We start from the raw sequence: 22,633 nt of genomic DNA, 5'->3' as shown, positions 1-22,633 counted from the left end.
AAATTGACCGAAGGTTGAAATTTTGGCACTTATCGTTATTTATATAAAAACATTTCAAAACTGATAAAAGCTACAACCATGGGTTGTTTTTAGTTGTATTCTACATGAAATTGCACACATTTCCATATATAAAACTTTATGTAACGGCTAATTTAAAATGGTGCAAACATTACGACAATTGCACGAAAAAATGTATGATTTTTTCAGAAATTACCGCGCGGACGCAAGGAACAAGTTTTTTCATAAATTCACCATAAATCAAAATATTGTACTAGAGACTTCCAATTTGTTGCAAAATTAAGGTAAATGATTGAATATTACTAAAATATAAAAGTTTTAGCTTACAATTGCGTTTTTCGACCATTTCGGTAGAGTCAAACTTGACCGAAGTTTGAAATTTTGGCACTTATCGTTATTTATATGAAAATTTCAAAACTGATAAAAGCTACATCCATGAGTTGTTTTTTGTTGAATTCTACATAAAATTGTGCACATTATCATATATAATACTCCATGTAACAGCTAATATAAAATGGTGCAAAAATTATGCCAAAGTGACAAAATAATTTCTGAGATGTGTCGCTGATGCTTTTTAGTGCGAGAAGAAAGAAATTCGCGCTTGCACGCCTGGGTAACGATTGCAAACAAAACAACGCCTTGATCCGTAAGCTCCCAGCAAGGCATGTGATTCAAAATTTTTCGCCTAGTAGGTCTATAACTATTTTTCCGCAAATTTTTTTAAAAACTTTTTTTTGTCGATGTACCATACGTCGGTTCGGCACCCGACAGACAATTTTCGTCAACGTTTAATACGTTAAATCAGCGTTAAAGGGTAAAGAGGTGAAATAATAGATTTGTTTAACCTAACTTGCCAGAATACTGCCAACAGTTTTATGCTTACAACCAACAAGTTAACTAGAATGAGTGCATTTCCTTTAGATCTTTTAAATTCTGAGATGTGTCGCTGATGCTTTTTAGTGCGAGAAGAAAGAAATTTACGCTTGCGCGCCTGGGCAACGATTGTAAACAAAACAACGCCTTAATCCGTAAGCTACCAGCATCCCCCTAGCTAACACTCTCTCTAAATTCTAGCATCTAAAAACCCTTCAACTGTTACTACATATTTCAGCACATCAAATCATTACAATACAATAACATTATGATCCCCATACAGCTCTTTATACCTACTGAGAGTTAAGCCTCTCATTATTACATGTCGTGTTTATTACTTTTAAAATCACAGTGATTATTAAGTAGTAGTAATTCAACAAGATAAAAGTAAAAAATTCACATCATAAGCCATACATGCATTCAAGTGCTTAAACAGTCTAAAGCCTCAATTTCTAAAGTTTTAAAATCCTGAATTGTAAAATACAAGAACAAAATCTGACCAAGGTTAGCATGAGTAAAAAGTGCATAAAAATGGGAAAATAATTATCTACAGGGTATGCCAGTTCTCAGAGTGTGGGAGTGACTTCAAATTGAGAGGAGAGGGCTAGGTAAGTCAATTTATGGCCTGAGAGTAACAAGTCTTGTCATTCACTTTCAAGCATTTTGTTTGCTTAATTTTCCAGTCAAAACACATAAACAACATACACACCTGTTTTACTATCACACTGTCAAGAGTGATACATTAAAAATAAAGGACTCTAAACAGTGAAAACAAATATCTTAATAAGTTTTGAAATTCCTATGTACTACTTTTATTTCAAAGCTGCCAAACATGAGGTTTAAAGTTATCATTCTTAAAACCATGTAAATCTCCAGTTGCATATGCAACAGTATCTTATATCTATAATCACTAAAACCTTCATGATTTTTTGTGAATGGGTGGAGTACAATCCATTCTGGATTACTGCTTTATGAACTTAGATATGCTTTCTTGTAATCACTTGCTGTAAACTACTTTTCCTGTTAAGATGCTGACTTTGGTATAAATATTAAACCTAATAAAAAATGGCATTATCAAAACAATGTACTGAAATTGCCAAAGAACAAAAATTCCTCAACTTTTTGTAAATAATACTTTAAAAATATAATTTAAAATATTTGGAAAATTTGGAAAAAGAATAATTACAATTTTTTCCTGTATTAATATCTATGCCTGAATAAAATTATTAATTTATATAATAGTCAAACCATAAATTAGTCAAACCATAAGTTACTATCCAAGACAAAGTAGTACAGGTTTTACTACTAATACTGTACTGCCTTGCTCCAAATTTCCAATCTCATTTACAGACAAATCCCTCAGGCAAACCATACATCTGCTAGTTGTGACCTGGTGGTCTACTGCAACAACTTCTTAATAATAGTACAAACTTGGCCTGCGAGTGTAGTAGCAGAAAGAAGACAATGTCCAAAACCATAAATGTCACCCTTTAATGCAGCTAAATATTTTGCAAGATTTAAATCTCTGTATTCATTTGCTGTCTTATTAACCCTTAAACGCCGAAGCGGTAAAAAAAAAAATGTCTCCCGTGTGCCGGAGACGTTTCAGAGTGAGCGCGGAAGCGGAAAAAATATTTTTTTCAAAAAATCACAGCGCGCTTAGTTTTCAAGATTAAGAGTTCATTTTTGGCTCCTTTTTTTGACATTGCCTGAAGTTTAGTATGCAACCATCAGAAATGAAAAAAATTATCATTATCATATATAAATAATGCGATATATGATAGCGCAAAAACGAAATTTCATATATAATTGTATTTAAATTGCGCTGTGCGCAAAACGGTTAAAGGTAACAAGTTACTTTTTTTTTCGTTGTAATGTACACTAAATTGCGATCATTTTGGTATATAACACATTGTAAAACGATAAAAGCAACACAGAGAAAATATTATCACAAAATAAAGCATAAATTCGTAACGCGCGTACGTAAACAAATATTTTTTTCAAAAATTCACCATAAATCTAAATATTTGTCTAGAGACTTCCAATTTCTTTCAAATGAAGAAAATGATTGAATATTACTATACTGTAAGAATATTAGCTTAAAAATGCAGTTTTCGACCATATCCGACGAGTTAAAGTTGACCGAATGTCAAATTTTTTTTATATATATTTTGTTGTATGCAATTATTTCGGAAATAAGAAAAGCTACAACTTTTAAATATTTTTCGTTTTATTCTACATGAAATTGCGCACATTTATGAACGGAGCAAATATTCCGAGAATGGGACTCACGCATTTCGGAGATTTGTGGCGGAGAATCCGCGCGCGGAGGGAAGGAAAGTTTTTTTTAAAAATTCACCATAAATTTAAATATTGTGCTAGAGACTTTGAATTTGTTTCACGATGAAGATAAATGACTGAATATTACTAGACTGTAAGAGTTTTATCTTACAATTAAGTTTTTCGACCATTTCGGTAGAGTCAAATTTGACCGAATGTGGTTTTTTTTCTATTTATCGTGATTTATATGCAAATATTTAAAAAATGAGAAAAGCTTCAACCTTCAACTATTTTTAGATGCATTATACATGAAATTGCGCACATTTTCATATATAAAACATTATGTAACGGCTAATTTAAAATGGTGCAAACATTACCACAATCGCACGTATGATTTTTTCGGAAGAGTTACCGCGCGGACGTAAAGAAAATGTTATTTTTATCATAAATTCACCATAAATCGAAATATTGTGCTAGAGACTTCCAATTAGTTGCAATATTAAGGTAAATGATTGAATATTACTAAAATATAAGAGTTTTAGCTTACAATTGCGTTTTTCGACCATTTCGGTAGAGTCAAAGTTGACCGAAGGTTGAAATATTGGCACTTATCGTTATTTATATGAGAATATCTCAAAACTGATAAAAGCTACAATCATGAGTATTTTATTGTTGTACTCTACATAAAAATGCGCACATTTTCATATATAATACTCCATGTAACGGCTAATTTAAAATGGTAAAAAAATTATGTCAAAGTGACGAAATAATTTCCGAGATGTGTCACAGATACTTTTTAGTGCGGCAAGAAAGAAATTCGCGCTTGCGCGCCTGCGTAACGATTGTAAACAAAACACCTTGATCCGTGAACTCCCAGCATCCCCCAAGGCGCGTGATTCAAGAGTTTTCGGCTGGTAGGCCTAAAAATATTTTTCCCCGAATTTTTAAAAAAACTTTTGTATGTCGACGTAAAATACGTCCAGTCGGCACCCGAGAGACAAAAAAATGTCGACGTAAAATATGTCCAGTCGGCGTTTAAGGGTTAAAAAAAGCTCACTATCCAAACTTAACAGGATTTAGGACCTGGGGGGAGTGGATTCTAATAAGACAAATTTGGAGTTCCTGACTGCAGCAGTTTAGTTTTTAATAACAAAAAAAATGGCAAGCAAAACTGCAAGACATCAATCTCTTATCATAAACAAATACACACCTAATTCCATTATAAAATAATGTGCAATGTACAACAGGTATTAACCTTATTGTGTACCTTTGAATTAAGCAATTACCAGTTTGTCAATTGATGTCAACCTTATTGTGTCCCTTTGAATTGAACAACTTCCAATTAGTCAATTTATGCCTAACTAGAATGATTAAAAAAGAAAACTATATTGAAAATAATTAAACAAAACTTATCACAATACAATCTTGATCATCTCAATTTTCTACAAACACACAACTACTTTATGTATACCTATGAAAAGCCTAATATTACTGTAATGGATTTAATATACATGTCCTACGTATCAAAAATTGGGCCAGGGTTTGTGAAAGTACACCTGATACTGAATTGTCCACACAAAAAAATAACCTAATAATTTGAAAGGCAGTTTTAGTTTCATTTTTAAATTACCGCTGGGCATACATTCTAATTCATAAATGCAATTAGCACTTATTAATTTATGTACACAAAGCACCTTACAGAAGTAAAACTAAGTCCATCAGTGATGAAGAAAATTCCTACTACATTAACATTAAGTACCTCTTGATGCACTGTATACTGTATAAACAAATCTACTTATCAATGTAATTCTGAAAAGTATCAAGACATGTTCCATAGCCCCCCTCAGATGTTATATGTACTTGCCCATAACCTGCAGCAGACATAACAGTTCATACTCCATTTATCAAACCTAAAAATCCTCATTCCTTGAGTATACAAAGAAGCAAACAGCATGCATAATGTACTTCTAGTTAGGCATGAAAAGGTTACTAATGATCATTACCCCTTTAGATTTGGGAATGAGGACAGAATTTCAGTCTTGAAATACCTGAATAACTGTGAAAGTTATTGGTCCCTTTTCTTATGCAGTCTGCCCCTACCATGCAACTACAGTTGTAGAAAGACAGTACTATAACTTCAGAGAGAGAATCATCTAGCAAGTCTTCATTGAGAACTATACTAAATACTGTTGTATTACTCACAATACGTTTTCATAACGAAAATGAAGATTATAAATAAAAACTTAAAATATTTGACAATAACAACTTTTGAAAAAGGAAAATAAAATAAAAAGCAAAATTAGAGTTCATAAACATTGTACATGATGAGAGAAAATATTAGGCTAGATATAAAACCTAAAACAAATAACATGGCTGTGTGTAAATAGTGATAGTAAAGTACAGAAAACAGGAGAAACAAGAAAGTGTATATTTACTCCAGTAAAGTTGAAGGCATTTTACAGGTCCATTTTGGCATTAAAATCACTGGCAAGGAATCATATAAAAGAACTAGGATTATGACCTATAATACAGGTGAATGAAATTAATGTATCAAAGACACTGTTATGAAAAGCAAAGAGTTCAGCAAAATATATTCATGATAAAAATGTAAGTATCAGGTAGAATAATGTAAGGTGGCGAGGAATAAATCCAGCACCTAGGAGGCAAATAGAGAAGTACTTTGTCTTAAAACCTAATAAGAAAGAGTACTGAATAATAAGATATATAAATGCAAATACCCAAAAGATGAAAACTGACTCAGAACTGACTAATAGTCAGTCAGGGATAAAAAGTTTCCCAAGAAAGAAAGACTGATTCAGAAGAAACTGTTAAAAGAGGAAGTAGAAAAATAAAACAAAAGCTTGTACGAGAACCATACTCGCCAGTAGCAGCTGCTGACCTGTTTGGCAATGAGACTGTCTACGGTTTGTGGGAAAAAGTTTGAATCCTCGTCAGAATCGTCATCTGAATCAGGGTGACGGTGTGCCCCCAGAACCTAAGAGAGGTGAAGACCAACAACCACAGCTCAGCTCAGCAATCAAGTGACTCACACCCTTAGCACCGTGTTTACCATGAGGCAACTTTTGATACGATCAAAGTTCTTGCTTACAAACATTGGTTTCTGTGACTACAGTACATGTTTGGATGTTACATTTCAAATTATATACTCCTTTTTACATGAGTTTTCTACTTTTACTAGACAGCAAATAGTATTATGAACCAAAATAATATGGTCACTGGATATTTTCAAATTACTGTAAATGCCTGGTAACATTCTATATTTGCAAGCAAGAAAAAATGATGTCACATTAAAGTTGACTTTATTAACTTCACTTCAAAAGCAAAGGACCAAGAGCAATCCACAAGTCTTTTAGCATTAAGTCAAGATCCCTAGAGTCACAATTACAGTACACTTAATACAAGGCCAAACTCATATTAGGAAACAGCAGGATTTCATTATGGTCAGTGTATAAGGATAATATGCTTTAAGCAGTTTGGTAATGAACTTTCTGGGAAACTAAGAAAAAATAATTATAAACAATAGCACAACATAACAAAAAGTCAAAATATATTCAGAAATAAAAGTAGTGATATTGCAAATGAAAATGAAGAAATCAAGCACTTATGAAGCTAAGACACTGGTTTAATGAACCAAGATCATATAAAATATTCTAAAAAGTGTCATATTAAACTTTACTTCATACCCTTAATAAATATATACTAGTAAAACCTAGCTACTTCTGATACACAGGGATAAACTTGCTAGATTTTCTGAAAACTGCCAAAAAAGAATATTACCAAGTTCTACAGCATATATTAGACTGCAGAGCTGAAAACCGGAAATTGGTAATATAGGCTATTAAGTTCTGGCGCATAACGAAGGCTATGAAACTGACAATGGATTACGAAACATATAAATGAATAGCATGTGTAATTTAAAACAGAGCTATCTTTTCTTACACTTCATAATATGAACCATACAAACACATCAATAATTATAAAACATCAAAACATTAAAGTAATATTTTCAAGATCGGCTAGTCCACCAAGGTTTGTAATGGTATTTTTTTTTTTTTTTTTTTTTTTTATAAATATTGAGTACAATTATTACTTTACAGTATAAAAGCATTAATAGGACACTTATCCATGATTCTTTTCCATGCTTTTATCTAACTTGTACTTCTGTGTCTGTTTGGGTCAAAACTTGTGGTTCTGCATGTTTAGGTAAAAATTTTAACTCAATTTTTTATTTATTCCCATCGCCTGATGGACTTGAAATTTTGCATGGTTACTCAATCCCAGTGACAAGACAACCTTACAGGATCAGTAGTGAACCTACAGTGACCTCTCTCAGTAGCTTCGTACGTATTTGTATGAAAATCTTCAGATTTCTCATACGTTCTTAAACTTGGTAGAATAAGTGAATAACTCTACAGATTTTTCAAACCTTCTTTGGCTCAACAAGATATCACATTCAATTTTGTAGCTACAATGGTAAATCAGTTATAATTTTTGTCATACCTAAAACGTATAAAATAAAATTCTTAGAACACGCTTTTATTACAAGGCACTAAAAAGTAATAAATTTTTTAGACACCAGGATTTTCTTATACAAATTAATCATGTTTACAAAAATAAAAGCGTGGGCACCAAACATGGAAGGAAATTCTACAAAAAAATTTATATATTTTTCTAGTGCTAGTAACAATTTCTTGTATGTTTGGTGGCCACCCTTTTCTTTTTGTTGAAATGATTAATTGTAAGAAAATCCTGGTGTCTCAGAAAAATTATTTCTTTTTATTTTTAATGCAACTTAATAAAAGCATTTTCAAAAATGCTTTATGTTTATTAACACATCATTGAGTTAAAATATAAAAATCAAAACATTAAACATAAGTTTCTGTCACCATTAACAATACTGTTAACATACTATTCCATGTGTCCATACAAAATCCAAAGCACTAAAAAAGCACCAAATTTTTTATATTTCTTTGCATGATAAATAAATGATTTACTATTTTCAAATATCAATATTAATGTAAACAGCAATAATATCAATTCATTAAAGAAAATATAAAATATTATAGTGAATTAGTAAGATTTTAGTTTAAAAATTTAAAAAACTATGTAAGAATGAAGGAAATCCCGGTCTTCAGTCTCTAACTCAAGGTACTAAAGCTGTCAAATATATCAAGTAATGTGACAGGAGAAAGAGGAGCTGCTGTGGTGTTGCCACTAAGTGTTCATGTAATTCTCTCTCTCTCTCTCTCTCTCTCTCTCTCTCTCTCTCTCTCTCTCTCTCTCTCTCTCTCTTACTGAGATGAAAGAATTTTTTGGTACTAGTATGTAATATGTTTATTGATATTTTCAGTTAATAATAATATAATAATGATATTAATATAACTGTCATTACAAAATTTGCATGTGGTAGTATTTTAAAAAGGTAAAAATAACCTTTTCATTTCCCTTACATAAAGATAACTCCTCTCTCTTACTGAGATGAGAGAATTTTTATGGTTGATGTATGTTTTTTTTAATATTTTCAAATGATAATAAAGATAATAATATAACTGTCACTTCAAATGAAAATTGTTCCCTTCATCTTTCTCTCTATTCATTTCCCTATGTTCTCTCAACTCCGGTAGCTGTCAAATATGTCAAGTAATATGACAGGGGAGGGGAGTGGTGCCATACAGTGGTCAACGGTTTTTATGCAGTTTCTCTTACTGAGATGAGATCATTTTTATGGTACATGTATGTAATAAGTTTATTATTAATATTTTCCAATAATAATATATATGTATAATAATACAGTAGTACCTCGAGGTACGAAAGGCTCAACTTACGAAAAATCCAAGTTACGAAAGCCAATGCGAAAATTTTTACTGCTCTACATACGAAAAGTTTTCAAGATGCGAAAGGTTTCTGAAAGTCCGAGATTCGCCCGATAACAATTTTGAAACTCGCGCCGCACGCCGCCATCTTAGTGCTAGTAGACTCGCCACCATCCTCCTGCTCTCCCATTGGTTCCTGATGCTAGCCAAGCCATGAGATCCTTCTCTCTGATTGGACAGCATCCCTCCCATCATGCATCTTCTATATGTACGCGCTGGCGTCCCTTAGCTCGGCCACTCCGCACCCGAAACTTTACCGTACGCAATCGGCATTCGTTCGCTCCAACGATTTCGTTTAGTAACGTAAATTCGTTAGTGATTTCGTTGCAGTACATATTATCGTGTTGTGCGAAGACTGTATATTGTGTAACTTTACGTAAATTAACGTAGTCATGGGTTCCAAGAAAGTTGAAATTCACGGAAAGAAGCGCATGCTCTCTTTGGAGACAAAGATGGAGATCATAAAGAAGTACGAAGCTGGTATGCGATTGAGTGTGATCGCAAAGGAATACGGCCGTAATCCGTCGACAATAGGCACCATCCTTAAACAGAAGGATGCCATCAAAGCAACTACACCGTCGAAGGGCATCATTATTTTGTCCAGCAAGAGGAGCCATGTGCACGACGAGATGGAACGGCTGCTCCTCATCTGGATAAAAGACAAAGAAATCGCTGGCGATACAGTAACTGAGACAGCAATCGCTCACAAGGCCAGTGCTATTTTCGGCTATTTGATTGCGCTGGCGGAAGACGAGGGAGGGGAAGGGGGGACTTCAACGCCAACCCAGAGTTCAAAGCTTCGCATGGCTGGTTCGAGAATTTCGTAAACGGACTGGCATCCATTCGGTGGTGCGTCATGGGGAGGCTGCCAGCTCGGACACGAAAGCGGCCGAAGCCTTTAAAAAGACGTTCGACGAGATGATGACCAAGGAAGGGTACAGTTCTCAGCAAGTCTTCAACTGTGATGAGACTGGCCTTTTTTGGAAAAAAATGCCTCGAGTGCGAACGCCAGTGGGGATTGCAAGGTGAAGCCCCTACTGGTGTATCACTCCGAGACTCCTCGAGCCTTCAAGGCCCACAAAGTGTTGAAGGAGAAGCTTCCAGTGATGTGGAGGGCTAATGCAAAAGCCTGGGTAACAAGGCTTTTGTTCACCGAGTGGGTAAATCTGTGTTTCGGCCCGACTGTGAAGTGTTTTTTGGAAGAGAAGCGCCTCCCCCTGAAATGTCTGCTGGTGTTGGACAATGCCCCTCCCCACCCTCCTGGCCTCGAGGAAGATATCCTAGCGGAGTATTCCTTCGTTAAGATTCTTTTTCTTCCGCCCATGGACCAGCAAGTGATATCGAACTTTAAGAAGCTGTACACGAAACATCTTTTCAAGAGATGTTTCGACATCACCGATACCACAAACCTCACCTTGCGTCAATTTTGGAAGGAGCATTTCGACATCATCATTTGCATCCGACTCATTGACCTAGCTTGGCAGGAGGTTTCGAGGCAAACCTTGAATTCTTCGTGGAGGAAACTCTGGCCTGATGCCGTATCCGCCAGAGACTTCGAGGGATTCGACGGGGGCGAAGCTGGTACTGCAGAGTCAGAAACAGGTGATGATCCCGAAACTGTTTTGGAACCAGATCTTGATGAGATCGTTGCACTCGGCAAGTCCATGGGGCTGGTCGTCGACGAGGACGACATCAACGACCTTCTCGAAGAGCACCAAGAGGAGCTTACGACGGATGACCTGAAGGAGTTGGAGGCCATGCAACTTAACGTCGTTCAAGAGGAGTTCTCTAGCAGCGGCGAGGAAGAGGAGGAGGAGCCTATGACAACGGCAGAAATTAAGGATATTCTAGGCGCTTTTCATAAAGTGCAATTGTTTATCGAAAAAAGACACCCCGAAAAGGCTCACACAGGTCGTATGCTTGCGCAGTTCGATGAAGTTTGCTTGAGTCGTTTCAAGAACACTGTGAAAAGTAGGCAGAAGCAATCTTCCTTGGATCGTTATTTTTTAAAGAGGCCTTCAGCATTAGCAGGAGTAAGCAAAAAGGAAGAACCAAGTGATAAAAAACAGAAAGTTGAAAGCAAAAAGGAAGAACCAAGTGATGAAAAACAAACGTTGAAAACGGCGATGAAGTTGAAATTCTGTAAAAAGCCTACGTAAAAAAAAAAAAAAAAAAAAAAAAAAAAAAAAAAATTTACGTAATTTCTAGATTTTTGTATCCTTAAATTTTTTGTGTGTTTTCGTAAAGTTAAGTGTACGTACGTACGTACGCTATCTGCCGCTTGTCCTCCTCCTCCTCTGTCACCACTATCGGAGATAGCCTCACTCGAAAGGTAAGCTTCCACATTTTACGTTACAGTAATAATATTTCTTGTACACTAATATACACTTTATTTACAGGTTTTCGATTTTTATTTTTAATTTAGGTATTGAATGGTCCAAATTGTTGTAGTATTTCATTGTTTATAGGTCAATTTAGCTTTATTATGAAATTTAATGGGGTGTTTTTGGAGGGCTTGGAATGGATTAGCCATTTTACATGTAAAATGTGTTCCAAGATACGAAAAACTCATTATACGAAGGCCGCCTCGGATTGGATTAATTTCGTATCTCGAGGTACCACTGTACTATAACCCTAATTACAAAATTCATATGTGAGTATTTTAAATACAATAATCTTTCCATTTCCCTCTTTTCAATACTGTAAGGACACTCTCTAAAGCTATTCTATTTGTTTCCCATGCAATGTAAAAACACCATACAAACAAACAAACCATTTATTTCTCACTACAAATTTATATATATATATGATACTAATATATATAGATTATATATATATATAATATATATAATATTATATATATTATATATAGATTATATACTTATATACACATACATAAATAATATAAAATACCATAAAATCCATACATAGCATATAGCTATATAGTATCAATATTATATCTCTTATTATAGTAATCTAATATATATATACTATATCTATATATATAAATATATACATACATAACAATATATACATTACCAATACATACATTTCGAATATATTATAATATTATAATATAATAATATATATATATAATATATATATATATAATACTATATATTATATTATATCTATATAACATACATACATTATATATATATATAATATATAAGTCATATCACATTTCCGTGATTCATATACATATATCGAGCTACATGTCCTTTAATATCTAATTCGCTCTACTCGGAATTAATATATTTTCATATATGCTTAACCGAAGGGGAATTTTTTCTCGATAATAGACTTGCCTGGACCAGGGCGCGAACCTATGATCCTTACAAATCCAGGATCATAGGTTCGCGCCCTGGTCCAGGCAAGTCTATTATCGAGAAAAAAATTCCCCTTCGGTTAAGAATATATGAAAATATATTAATTCCGAGTTAGAGCGAATTAGATATTAAAGGACATGGTAGCTTCGATATATACTACACACATATATATATATATATATATATATATATATATATATATATATATTATATATCTATATATATATATATATATATATATATATATCATATATATATACATATATATATGCAGAAGCCAGGTACTATGTCGTACCTCTAAGTAAATGGGGATACAATCCAAATGAAGTAAATTCCTCTTGTAGTTTAAAATATATATTACTTGTATAGGATTAAAGCTTTCGACCATCAACTGTGGTCTTGTTCACTAAAGTGTGATATGTCACCTCAAGGAACTGACAAGAAAGGAGCACAAGCATTTGAAAAACAACGGTTAGGGAACAAGCTAGTTCAAATTATGAATGATCAGCGGTTGAGCCCTCGTTCTTTCTCCAGAATTCGTCTTGATCTTCGTGGGGAATGTTCTATTGTCAACTGCTTGTTCTATGGTGGTTGGGTGTTAGTTGGAGAAATGACTGAGTGGAGTAAACAGGAGAGGAAGCAGCATCGTTATTGGCACATATATTTCTAAAGTTTGAAATTTTCCCTTTCTCTACATATCTCCTCACAAATAGCTGTATTTTCTGTAATGCCAGTATTTCCTGCAAAGGTCTCGTTTAATGAAATTAACGCCCCTTCTACTATCTGTCTCAAAGTCCGGTCGTTACGTGCAAAAACAACCTTTGTACCTTTAAAAATAACCCGGGTATTAGAGAGAATGTAGGAGTATATGTAATACCTTGTAGTGATTGCAATGAATGTTACGTGGGAGAAAGCGGACGTTCCATTGATAAGAGAAGGGAAGAACACGTTGCTGCTTGCAGAAGGGGGAAGTTCATACAGTGCAATTGCGCAACATACATGGGAGAAAAAACCACACTATAAATTTTAAAGGTACAAAGGTTGTTTTTGCATGTAACAACCGGACTTTGAGACGATAGTAGAAGGGGCGTTAATTTCATTAAACGAGACCTTTGCAGGAAATACTGGCATTACAGAAAATACAGCTATTTGTGAGGAGATATGTAGGAAAGGGAAAATTTCAAACTTTAGAAATATATGTGCCATAACGATGCTGCTTCCTCTCCTGTTTACTCCACTCAGGTCATTTCTCCAACAAACCACCCAACCACCATAGAACAAGCAGTTGACAATAGAAACATTCCCCCACGAAGATCAAGACGAATTCTGGAAAGAACGAGGGCTCAACCGCCTGATCATTCATAATTTTGAACTAGCTTGTTTCCTAACCGTTGTTTTTTTTTCAAACCAATGCTTGTGCTCTTTCTTGTCAGTTCCTTGAGGTGACATATCACACTTTAGTGAACAAGACCACAGTTGATGGTCGAAAGCTTTAATCCTATACAAGTAATATATATTTTAAACTACAAGAGGAATTTACTTCATTGTGGATTGTATCCCCATATATATATATACAATACTTATATATGAATATATATATATATATATATATATAGATATATATAGATATATATATATATATATATATATATATATATATATATATATACATGTATATATATATATATATTATATATATATATATATATATATGGTATATATATATATATATATACATACACACACACACACACATATATGTATACGGGTATATACAGTGGACTACCCATATACGCGTTCTCCAGATCTGCGGACTCATGCATTCACAGATTTCTCTCAGAAACATTTCCCCCCTTTAATCGCAGAAAATTTGTCTATTTGCAGTATTTTTCTATGAGAAATATCAACAAATTCTTGTTTTTTAAATCAATTTCATCATAAAATGCACTTTTTGTGATAAAACTATTAACCCTCTTACGCCGAAGCCCTAAAAATCAAAACCTCTCCTGTATGCCGGCACCGGTTTGGAGTGAGCGCGGAAGCGGAAAAAATAATTTTTTCAAAAAATCACAGTGCGCGTAGTTTTGAAGATTAAAGAGTCATTTTGGTCATTTTTTCATTGCCTGAAGTTTAGTATGCAATCATCAGAAATGAAAAATAATATCATTATCATATGTAAATAATAAGATATATGGTAGCAAAAAAAAAAAATTCATAGATAATTGTATTCAAATGACGCTGTGCAAAAAACGGTCAAAGCTAACGAGTTAATCTTTTTTCGTTGTATTGTACACTAAATTGCAATCCTTTTGATATATAATACATAGTAAAACAATAAAAGCAACACCGGAAAAATATTATCACAAAATGATGTACGAATTTGTAACGTGCGGACGTAAAAAAATGTTATTTTCAAAAATTCACCGTAATTCTAAATATTGTTCTAAAGACTTCCAATTTATTTCAAAATTAAGACAAATGATTGAATATTACGATACTGTAAGAGTTTTAGATTAGAACTGCAGATTTCGACCATTTCGGACGAGTTAAATTTGACCGAATATCGAAATTTTTATATATATATTTTATTATATGCACATATTTCGGAGATGGAAAAAGCTACAACCTTCAATTATTTTTTATTGTATTCTTCATGAATTTGCGCACATTTTGATATATGAAACTCTATAAAAAGGCTAATATGAGGAGCAAATATTAGGATAATGCGATGTACGTATTTCGGAGACTTGCGGCCGCGAATCGGCGCGCGGAGTGAAGGTAAATATATTTTTCAAAAATTCACCATAAATTACAATATTGTTTTAGAGACTTCAAATTTGTTTCAAAACGAAGAAAAATGACTGAAATATTACTAGCCGTAAGAGTTTTAGCTTACAATTGCGTTTTTCAACTATTTCGGTAGAGTCAAATTTGACCGAACGTGGTTTTTTTTGTTTTTTTCTATTTATCGTGATTTATATGCAAATATTTTGAAAAAAAGAGAAAAGCTACAACCTTCAATCATTTTTAGTTGTATTCTACATGAAATTGCGCACATTTTCATATATAAAACTTTATGTAACAGCTAATTTCAAATGGTGCAAACATTTCGACAATCGCACAAAAAAATTCTGATTTTTTCGGAAGAGTTACCGCGCGAACGTAAGGAAAATGTTTTTTTTTTTTTTTTTTTTTATAAATTCACCATAAATCGAAATATTGTGCTAGAGACTTCCAAGTCATTGCAAAATGAAGGTAAATGATTGAATATTACTAGAATATAAGAGTTTTAGCTTACAATTTGCGTTTTTTCGACCATTTTGGTAGAGTCAAAGTTGACCGAAAGTTGAAATTTTTGCACTTAACGTTATTTATATGAAAATATTTCGAAACTGATAAAAGCTACAACCATGGGTTGTTTTTCGTTGTATTGTGCATGAAATTGCGCACATTTCCATATATAAAACTTTATGTAACGGCAAATTCAAAAGGGTGCAAAACATTAGGACAATCGCACGAAAAATTTGTCATCCAAAGAGTTATCGCACGAACGTGAGGAAAAAGTTTTTCATAAATTACCCATAAATCGAAATATTGTACTAGAACGTCCAATTTGTTGCAAATGAAGGCAAATGATTGAATATTATTATAATATAAGAATTTTAGCTTACAATTGCGTTTTTCGACCATTTCTGTAGAGTCAAAGTTGACCGAAGGTTGAAATTTTTGCACTTATCGTTATTTATATGAAAATATTTCAAAACTGATAAAAGCTACAATCATGAGTATTTTTTTGTTGTATTTTACATGAAATTTCGCACATTTTCATATATAATACTTCATGTAAAGGATAATTTAAAATGGTGCAAAAATTATGTCAAAGTGACGAAATAATTTCCGAGATGTGTCACTGATACTTTTTAGTGCGATAAGAAAGAAATTCGCGCTTGCGCGCCTGCGTAGCGATTGTAAACAAAACAAGGCGCGTGATACAAAAGTTTTCGGCTGGTAGGCCTATAAGTATTTTTCCGCGAATTTTAAAAAAAACTTTTTTGAGCCGACGTATGATACGTCCAATCGGCATACGGGAGACATTTTGACAGGACGTTTAATACGTCCAATCGGCGTAAGAGGGTTAATAAAATAAAAATCTCAAAATTTTTAGATGGTTTTTCTGGTTTTAACTATCAAAATAGGCTGTTTTCAGCATTTTTAAGGGGGTTCCAACTATTTGCAGATTCTAACTATTGCTGGGGGGGGGGGGGGGGGGGGGTCTGATACACATCCCCCAAAAATACCAGGGGACCACTGTATATGTACAGTATGGTCCCCAATTATGTGAGAATTTGGTCGATCCACAGCCTCGAAGAACTGGAAAATCGCAGATTTCGATACACATACCTTATGGGAATAATTCCATTAGGGCCGAGCCAAACAGCAACTTACCCAGTTAAACTTTTTTATGCTACCCATTTTCAATACTTTCTATGTACTATAGTGTAAATTTTTCTAATATGAAATTGTTATTATGGATGAATAAAACATTAAAAAGGTTTCAATAACTTGAAAAGTTTAAAATTACACCCAGGATGGTGAAAAACTCCCACTCGTAAACACTGCCACTATTGGGTGCAAGTGTTCTGTACGATAAAGTAATTTCCTTTAAAAAACCTTTTAGATGGAATTTCCTCTACCTATCCTCTGCCAACAAACCTTCTATCTAATCCACCGCTAAGAGTTCTTCTGCTGAAGGAAGGCTTTGTTAACCATTTGAGGTTTCGAAGACTGGTGGATCATGCATGTCTTCACTCCCATTAGGACTAACAAACTTAGTTAAGAGCGCCTGTCTCAGTTTTTTTGTCCGTCAGGTTCACTATGCAATCGTTTCCATCTAAATTTATTTATTCTACGATAATAAAAATTGAAGAAAATTCAAAATTTGATATATTACAATTTCTTAAGGAAATGGTAAAAATTCAAAATTCAACATAAAATGAGTTTCTTGAAGTTTCGATCGAACAATGCTCTCTCTCTCTCAAACACATCTGCTCCTCTGTTAATCACTTTTACTAACCATTTTCATCAAGATCTATTTCAACAATAGAAAAAAATAAATGATCAAATGCCAAAAGTTAGTCAAAACAAGTTAACCTAGACAAAAAAATTCTTACTTAATGTTCAGCAACGACACATTTCAAGTTGTCGACTGCTATGGAAATGGAAGTTGCTCTTTCCTTTGTCTTTAACTTAAGGGCAAGTTTTTTAGTTTCAAGAAAATAGGTTTTTCTCTTTGACTTCTAGGCAGATACATACATGATGCAGATGATCAGACTACAGTTCACAGATCTGAATAATACATATGGTGATTGATGATGATACCGATCATTCATACACACTACTCTATGACGAGTTAAGGCAGGTAAGAAGAAAACTATTTCAGAACAATGTTCATTGGCACTGGCCCTAATAGAAGTAATTGTCAGTCTTTTTTTGAAGGTTTGCAATCATTGCTATAACATGGTCATAATGATTGACTTGAAATTGAAGGTTGGCATATTTAAGTTATTTCAATTTCCCAAGCTAAATATCTGAGCCAACAATTTAAGATTTAGATAGTCTGAAGTTAAACTTGAAAATGTTTTTGAACTAAATTTGAGGTAAGAGAATCCGCCACAATGATGATGCCTGCTCAGGGAAACAGGGTAAAAGCAAAAACAAACAATGACTTATACCTATAAGTATGTTGATCCCTGAAGGTACTAATATATAAACAAACTTGTTAAATTAAAAAAAAAAAAAAAAAAGCGAGACAACAACCATCAATGGAGATAAAAAAGGGAACACCAAATATACACATCTGGGTTGTCTAGTTACTACAATTAGTATTAATATTTATTTCACCATTAAACCCTGCACTCAAATGAATGCTGATAATAAAATTGTCATGCCAGCATGATGGCATGAGTAAAAATTTCATTTTAATAACGAAAAGCCAAAATTGGTGAATTATTACCAATCAGGAAATATAATATATATACGTATCTTAAAAGGAACTCCTCCTATCCTTATTACAAATACCTTAAAATTATTAATTGAACACATGAGGCTATAAAAAAAACTAAAAACCCAATACTAATACGTACAAAAAAGATTTATCCCACAATAGTCAGTACTTGCTTTGAACCTCTGTACATCTATGTTTATATTAGAGCAAAAATTGGAGATGATGCAACAGTAAACCAACTCACCCATTTCAACTGATTAGTCTCTAATCTAGAGATGACAATACAAGGGTATTCCTGGCCTAGAGCAAAATATCTCTTACTTCAACATATAACAACACATATCAAAATTAAGGCATACAAAATATATATGTAAAAAAAAAAAAGCAACTGGCCAAAAATGGTAATGCAGTATTTCATGCTTTTATGCTAAAATTTGATCACTAAGTTTCCTTACACAGGGGAAAGAAAAAGCAAAGTAAGTGATATGGTTGTGAGCAAAGCAAATATTTCTGACCTTAACTTATGTATACGTATACGTATACGTATATATATATATATATATATATATATATATATATATGATATATATATATATGTATATATATTTAAATAAGAAGAAAACTGTATATTACTAGCCTGAACTTCCATACTCTGCACCATGAAAATAACAAAAAAATAATTATTACTAATAAATATGTAATACAGAATTACGTATATCATAAACACAATTATAACAGACAAATATTATATATTATATTTTTTATATATATATATTATATATATATATATATATATATATATATATATATATATATATAAAGATATAAGCTACAAGGGAAAATAAACAACGGAGTATCTGCGAGATCTTTCGATGTTCAAACGTCCGTTACTTAGCTAAGTAAAGGACCTTTGAACGTCGAAAGATCTAGCGGATACTCCGTTGTTTATTTTCCCCTCATGGCTTATATCTTTATTTATGGATTTATCACGTTTCTAACTTTCGTGATTCAGTTATACATGTATACATATATAATATATGGTGGCACCTGTATATTATGGGAAACAAGTAATAACACATTTAAAATAATACTCATTAGCATATTGTATACTATAGTATATGTACACAAATTTTCCAGTCCCCTGTATTTTTTTAGCACAAAACCCAAGCCAATTCTCAGAGGGTAAGACTGACAACCAAGATATGCCTTCCAAAGACCAAATTATGTTAATAAAGTAATTGATTGCACTTAAGACTCAATTGCATAACCAAAGTACGTATTCAGTTTTGGATACCAACTTCCTAAATTCATGGCCTGACCAGTTGAAGGAGGCATCATGGGAAAGTCATCATGCCACTGAACAAATGGATAACCGTAACACGTAAGAAAAGTACCACTTTTAAATTTTAGTCAATCACTTTCCGTATATAAACAATTAAATCAGTGATGACTAAGTACTGAAGTTGAGATGAAGAATAAAAAAGCACTAACTATGAAAAGTGTATAAGAACTCCACATTCAAGAGAATACATAAACCACCGAAGTCAAGAAGGTAAAAATGCCTCCCACACTAAACACAACTTGATGGTGTGAAGCCTGAACAACAAGTAAAGGAACAAACCCAAGCGTGGCCAACCTTTCACACAATCAGGTCTCCAAAGGCACCAAGAAGGCTTCTAAAACAGTATCCCCTGAAAGCCATGGAAAAATGACATTCTTATGAAAAATTAAATTTTATATATTATATAAATTAAATTTTATATATTACATACCAAGTAAATTACATTGCTCTCAGTTTCACTCGACGGCAGCTTAAAAAATTTGAACACTGCAGTAGTGCTAGTGAAGACGTAGGTACAGGCGGCCCTAGGTTAACAAGGGGGGGGGTCCTGTTCCTGGCTACTGCTAACCAAAAATTGGCAATAACAGCACTAAAAACCTGCTTAATGGTGGTGCTAGCCAGATATTGGCGATGTTAACCAGAGATCTGTGCTGCTGTTAACTAGAGATAAGCGCTGCTAACCGGATATTGGCACTGCTAACCAGTTAACAGCGTCGCTAGACAAGCACCGTAAAACCGGATAGCCATTAACTGATGCTGCCGTTAACCGAGGGGTGCCTGTACGTATAGGTATTTGCCCTGCCCACTTTTGGGGTAAGAGAGGAGCAACTCCAGCAAGTAGTCAACTGTTTCCACCATTTCCCCATATGTGGAGAAGGAGGGCTCTGATCTGTCCTACATGTGGAGAGGAGGGAGGGCTCTGATTTGTATACAGGCAGCCCCCGGGTTACGATGGGTTCGGCTTACGACGTTCCATGGTTAAGGTGCTTTTCAATTATATTCATCAGAAATTATTTTCAGGGTTACGACACCTACAACGCTCATCTGGCAGAAGAAATATGACACCAAAAAAGCAAAATAATCAATATTTGAAGGGTTTTTTTTATGCAAAATGCAATAAGAATGCAGTTTACATAGTTTTGAATGCATCCAAAGCATTAAAAGTACGGTTTTCTTAGGATTTTTGGTGATGTTCCGGCTTACGATGATTTTCGGGTTACAACGCGTCTCAAGAACGGAACCCCCATCGTAAACCCGGAACTGCCTGTATACATACATTAGTACCTTAGACTTTGAACTTAATCCATTCCAGAAGGCTGTTTGAAATATGATTTATTTGAAACATGAAACAAATATCCCCATAAGAAATAATAGGAATCAGAATAATTTGTTCTAGCCAACCCAAAACTCCCTATTTTCACATTTTTTGTATTATACATGTGTTCAAAAGTTAAATTAAGAGTGTAAAGTAATGAAACAGTACGTTATATGAAGTAAAATTTTTGAAAAATTTTGTTTCGTGTACAATTTACAATCTGTTTGGTGAAAATGGTGCACGGCCGTCTTGGGGATGGAGGAAGGAGGGAAAGGAACTCTTTTTGAGGTAACAGAAATGGACACAGTCGCCAAAAGTTGATAACAAAACCAACAGTTGTCAGGAGAGCAGCAGCCAACTTCCTACTATAACTATTACACCAAAGGGATCCTGAGGGTGACAAGCACTAGCTCTCATCCTGAAGACGTCCCTTGAAATCCTGAGGGTGATCGAAGAACAGGCTTTCACCCTGAGGATAACCTAGCAGCACACCCTTCGAGAAGACCTCCACCATTGCCAATAAGAATGAGGCTCCACCCACAGAGAGGACAGCCAATCAGAAGCCGTCCCCCTGATGAAATAATGTGAGACGCCAAAAGCAGCACCCAATGAAAAACAGGGTACCAGATTCCTCAAGCAACCTAACTGCAAAAAATATGCATGAATCCCACCGAAGTAGCTCACTGCACACAGCAATCCCATCCTGAGGATAGCCAATAGGTGGCCGAAGCATGGCGACGTGCTTAAGAAATCTGAAAGAAACATAAGAAATACGGATTGACCCTTGATGACTACGAACTGTTCCCAACCTATGAGACACACCTGAACACCCATTGTCGCCTCCTAGCCTGTCCCTGACCTGCCATCTCTGATAGCACCAGCCCGAAATTCCGTTGATGACCATAAGCATGATGAACATCAAGATAGCTGGTTAGAGGGTTTGGGACTGAAGAACAAAATAAGGGAAGATGATGATTCTTGGAGGTCACGAAAAGATCTATGAGCAGTCTCCCCCAGTTTCCATCGATTTGCACACACCTGTGGGTGAAAAGTCCACTCTATGGGAAGTACATGATTACGAAGGCTCAATTTGCCTACAAGGACGTTAATCTTGCCCTGGATAAACCAAGTCACTAACCTGGTCTGATTACAGTCTGCCAATAAAAGAAGAGACATTGCTGCCTCACACAGGGAGGACAAATGAGTCCCCCTTGTTTCTTTTTATACGACAGGGCTGTGGTATTGTCCAAATGCAACGGTCACTGTCTTATTGTAGACTTTGTTTCAAAGTGTAGCAGACTTAAATAAATTGTTGTCAGCTCATTGACACTGATGTGCTAGAGGTTCTGTTCTCATGCTCTGGATACTTCTTGTTGCCTAAAAGAGGCCCCCAACCAAGATCTGATGCATCTGCATAAAAGCCTAGGTTGAGGCTCAACAAGAGTAGGGACTTTCCCTCTGACAGTCTACTTTTTTACCTCAACCATAGATCTTCCTTGAGTTCTTGAGAGATAGGAAAGAAAAAAAAGTGTCTGGATGAGCTCTTCTGTTCCAGCAGCCCCCTAGGTAGACTTGAAG

General features: G+C 34.3%; 1 protein-coding gene across 10 annotated transcripts in view; it reads right to left on the bottom strand.

Moving 5' to 3' along the window:
- The window catches only part of LOC135219538 (serine/threonine-protein phosphatase 6 regulatory subunit 3-like), a 449,492-nt gene that overhangs the window by 80,291 nt on the left and 346,568 nt on the right, over positions 1–22,633 (bottom strand). For 6 of the 10 annotated variants that reach the window (XM_064256382.1, XM_064256381.1, XM_064256387.1 and 3 more), the window contains one exon: positions 6,071–6,166. The exons of 2 other annotated variants lie outside the window; for them this stretch is intronic. In XM_064256382.1, coding sequence (XP_064112452.1) covers positions 6,071–6,166 — 96 coding nt within the window. Of the gene's footprint in view, positions 1–6,070; positions 6,167–19,035; positions 19,051–22,633 lie in introns of all 10 variants that reach the window. 2 more of the 10 variants (XM_064256386.1, XM_064256389.1) reach the window with 1 other exon arrangement.

This window comes from Macrobrachium nipponense, chromosome 1 (genome assembly GCF_015104395.2).
Source record: "Macrobrachium nipponense isolate FS-2020 chromosome 1, ASM1510439v2, whole genome shotgun sequence".
Lineage (NCBI taxonomy): Eukaryota > Metazoa > Arthropoda > Malacostraca > Decapoda > Palaemonidae > Macrobrachium > Macrobrachium nipponense.
The sequence above is the reverse complement of the archived record's forward strand: the minus strand, read 5'-3'. Positions and strand labels throughout refer to the sequence as shown.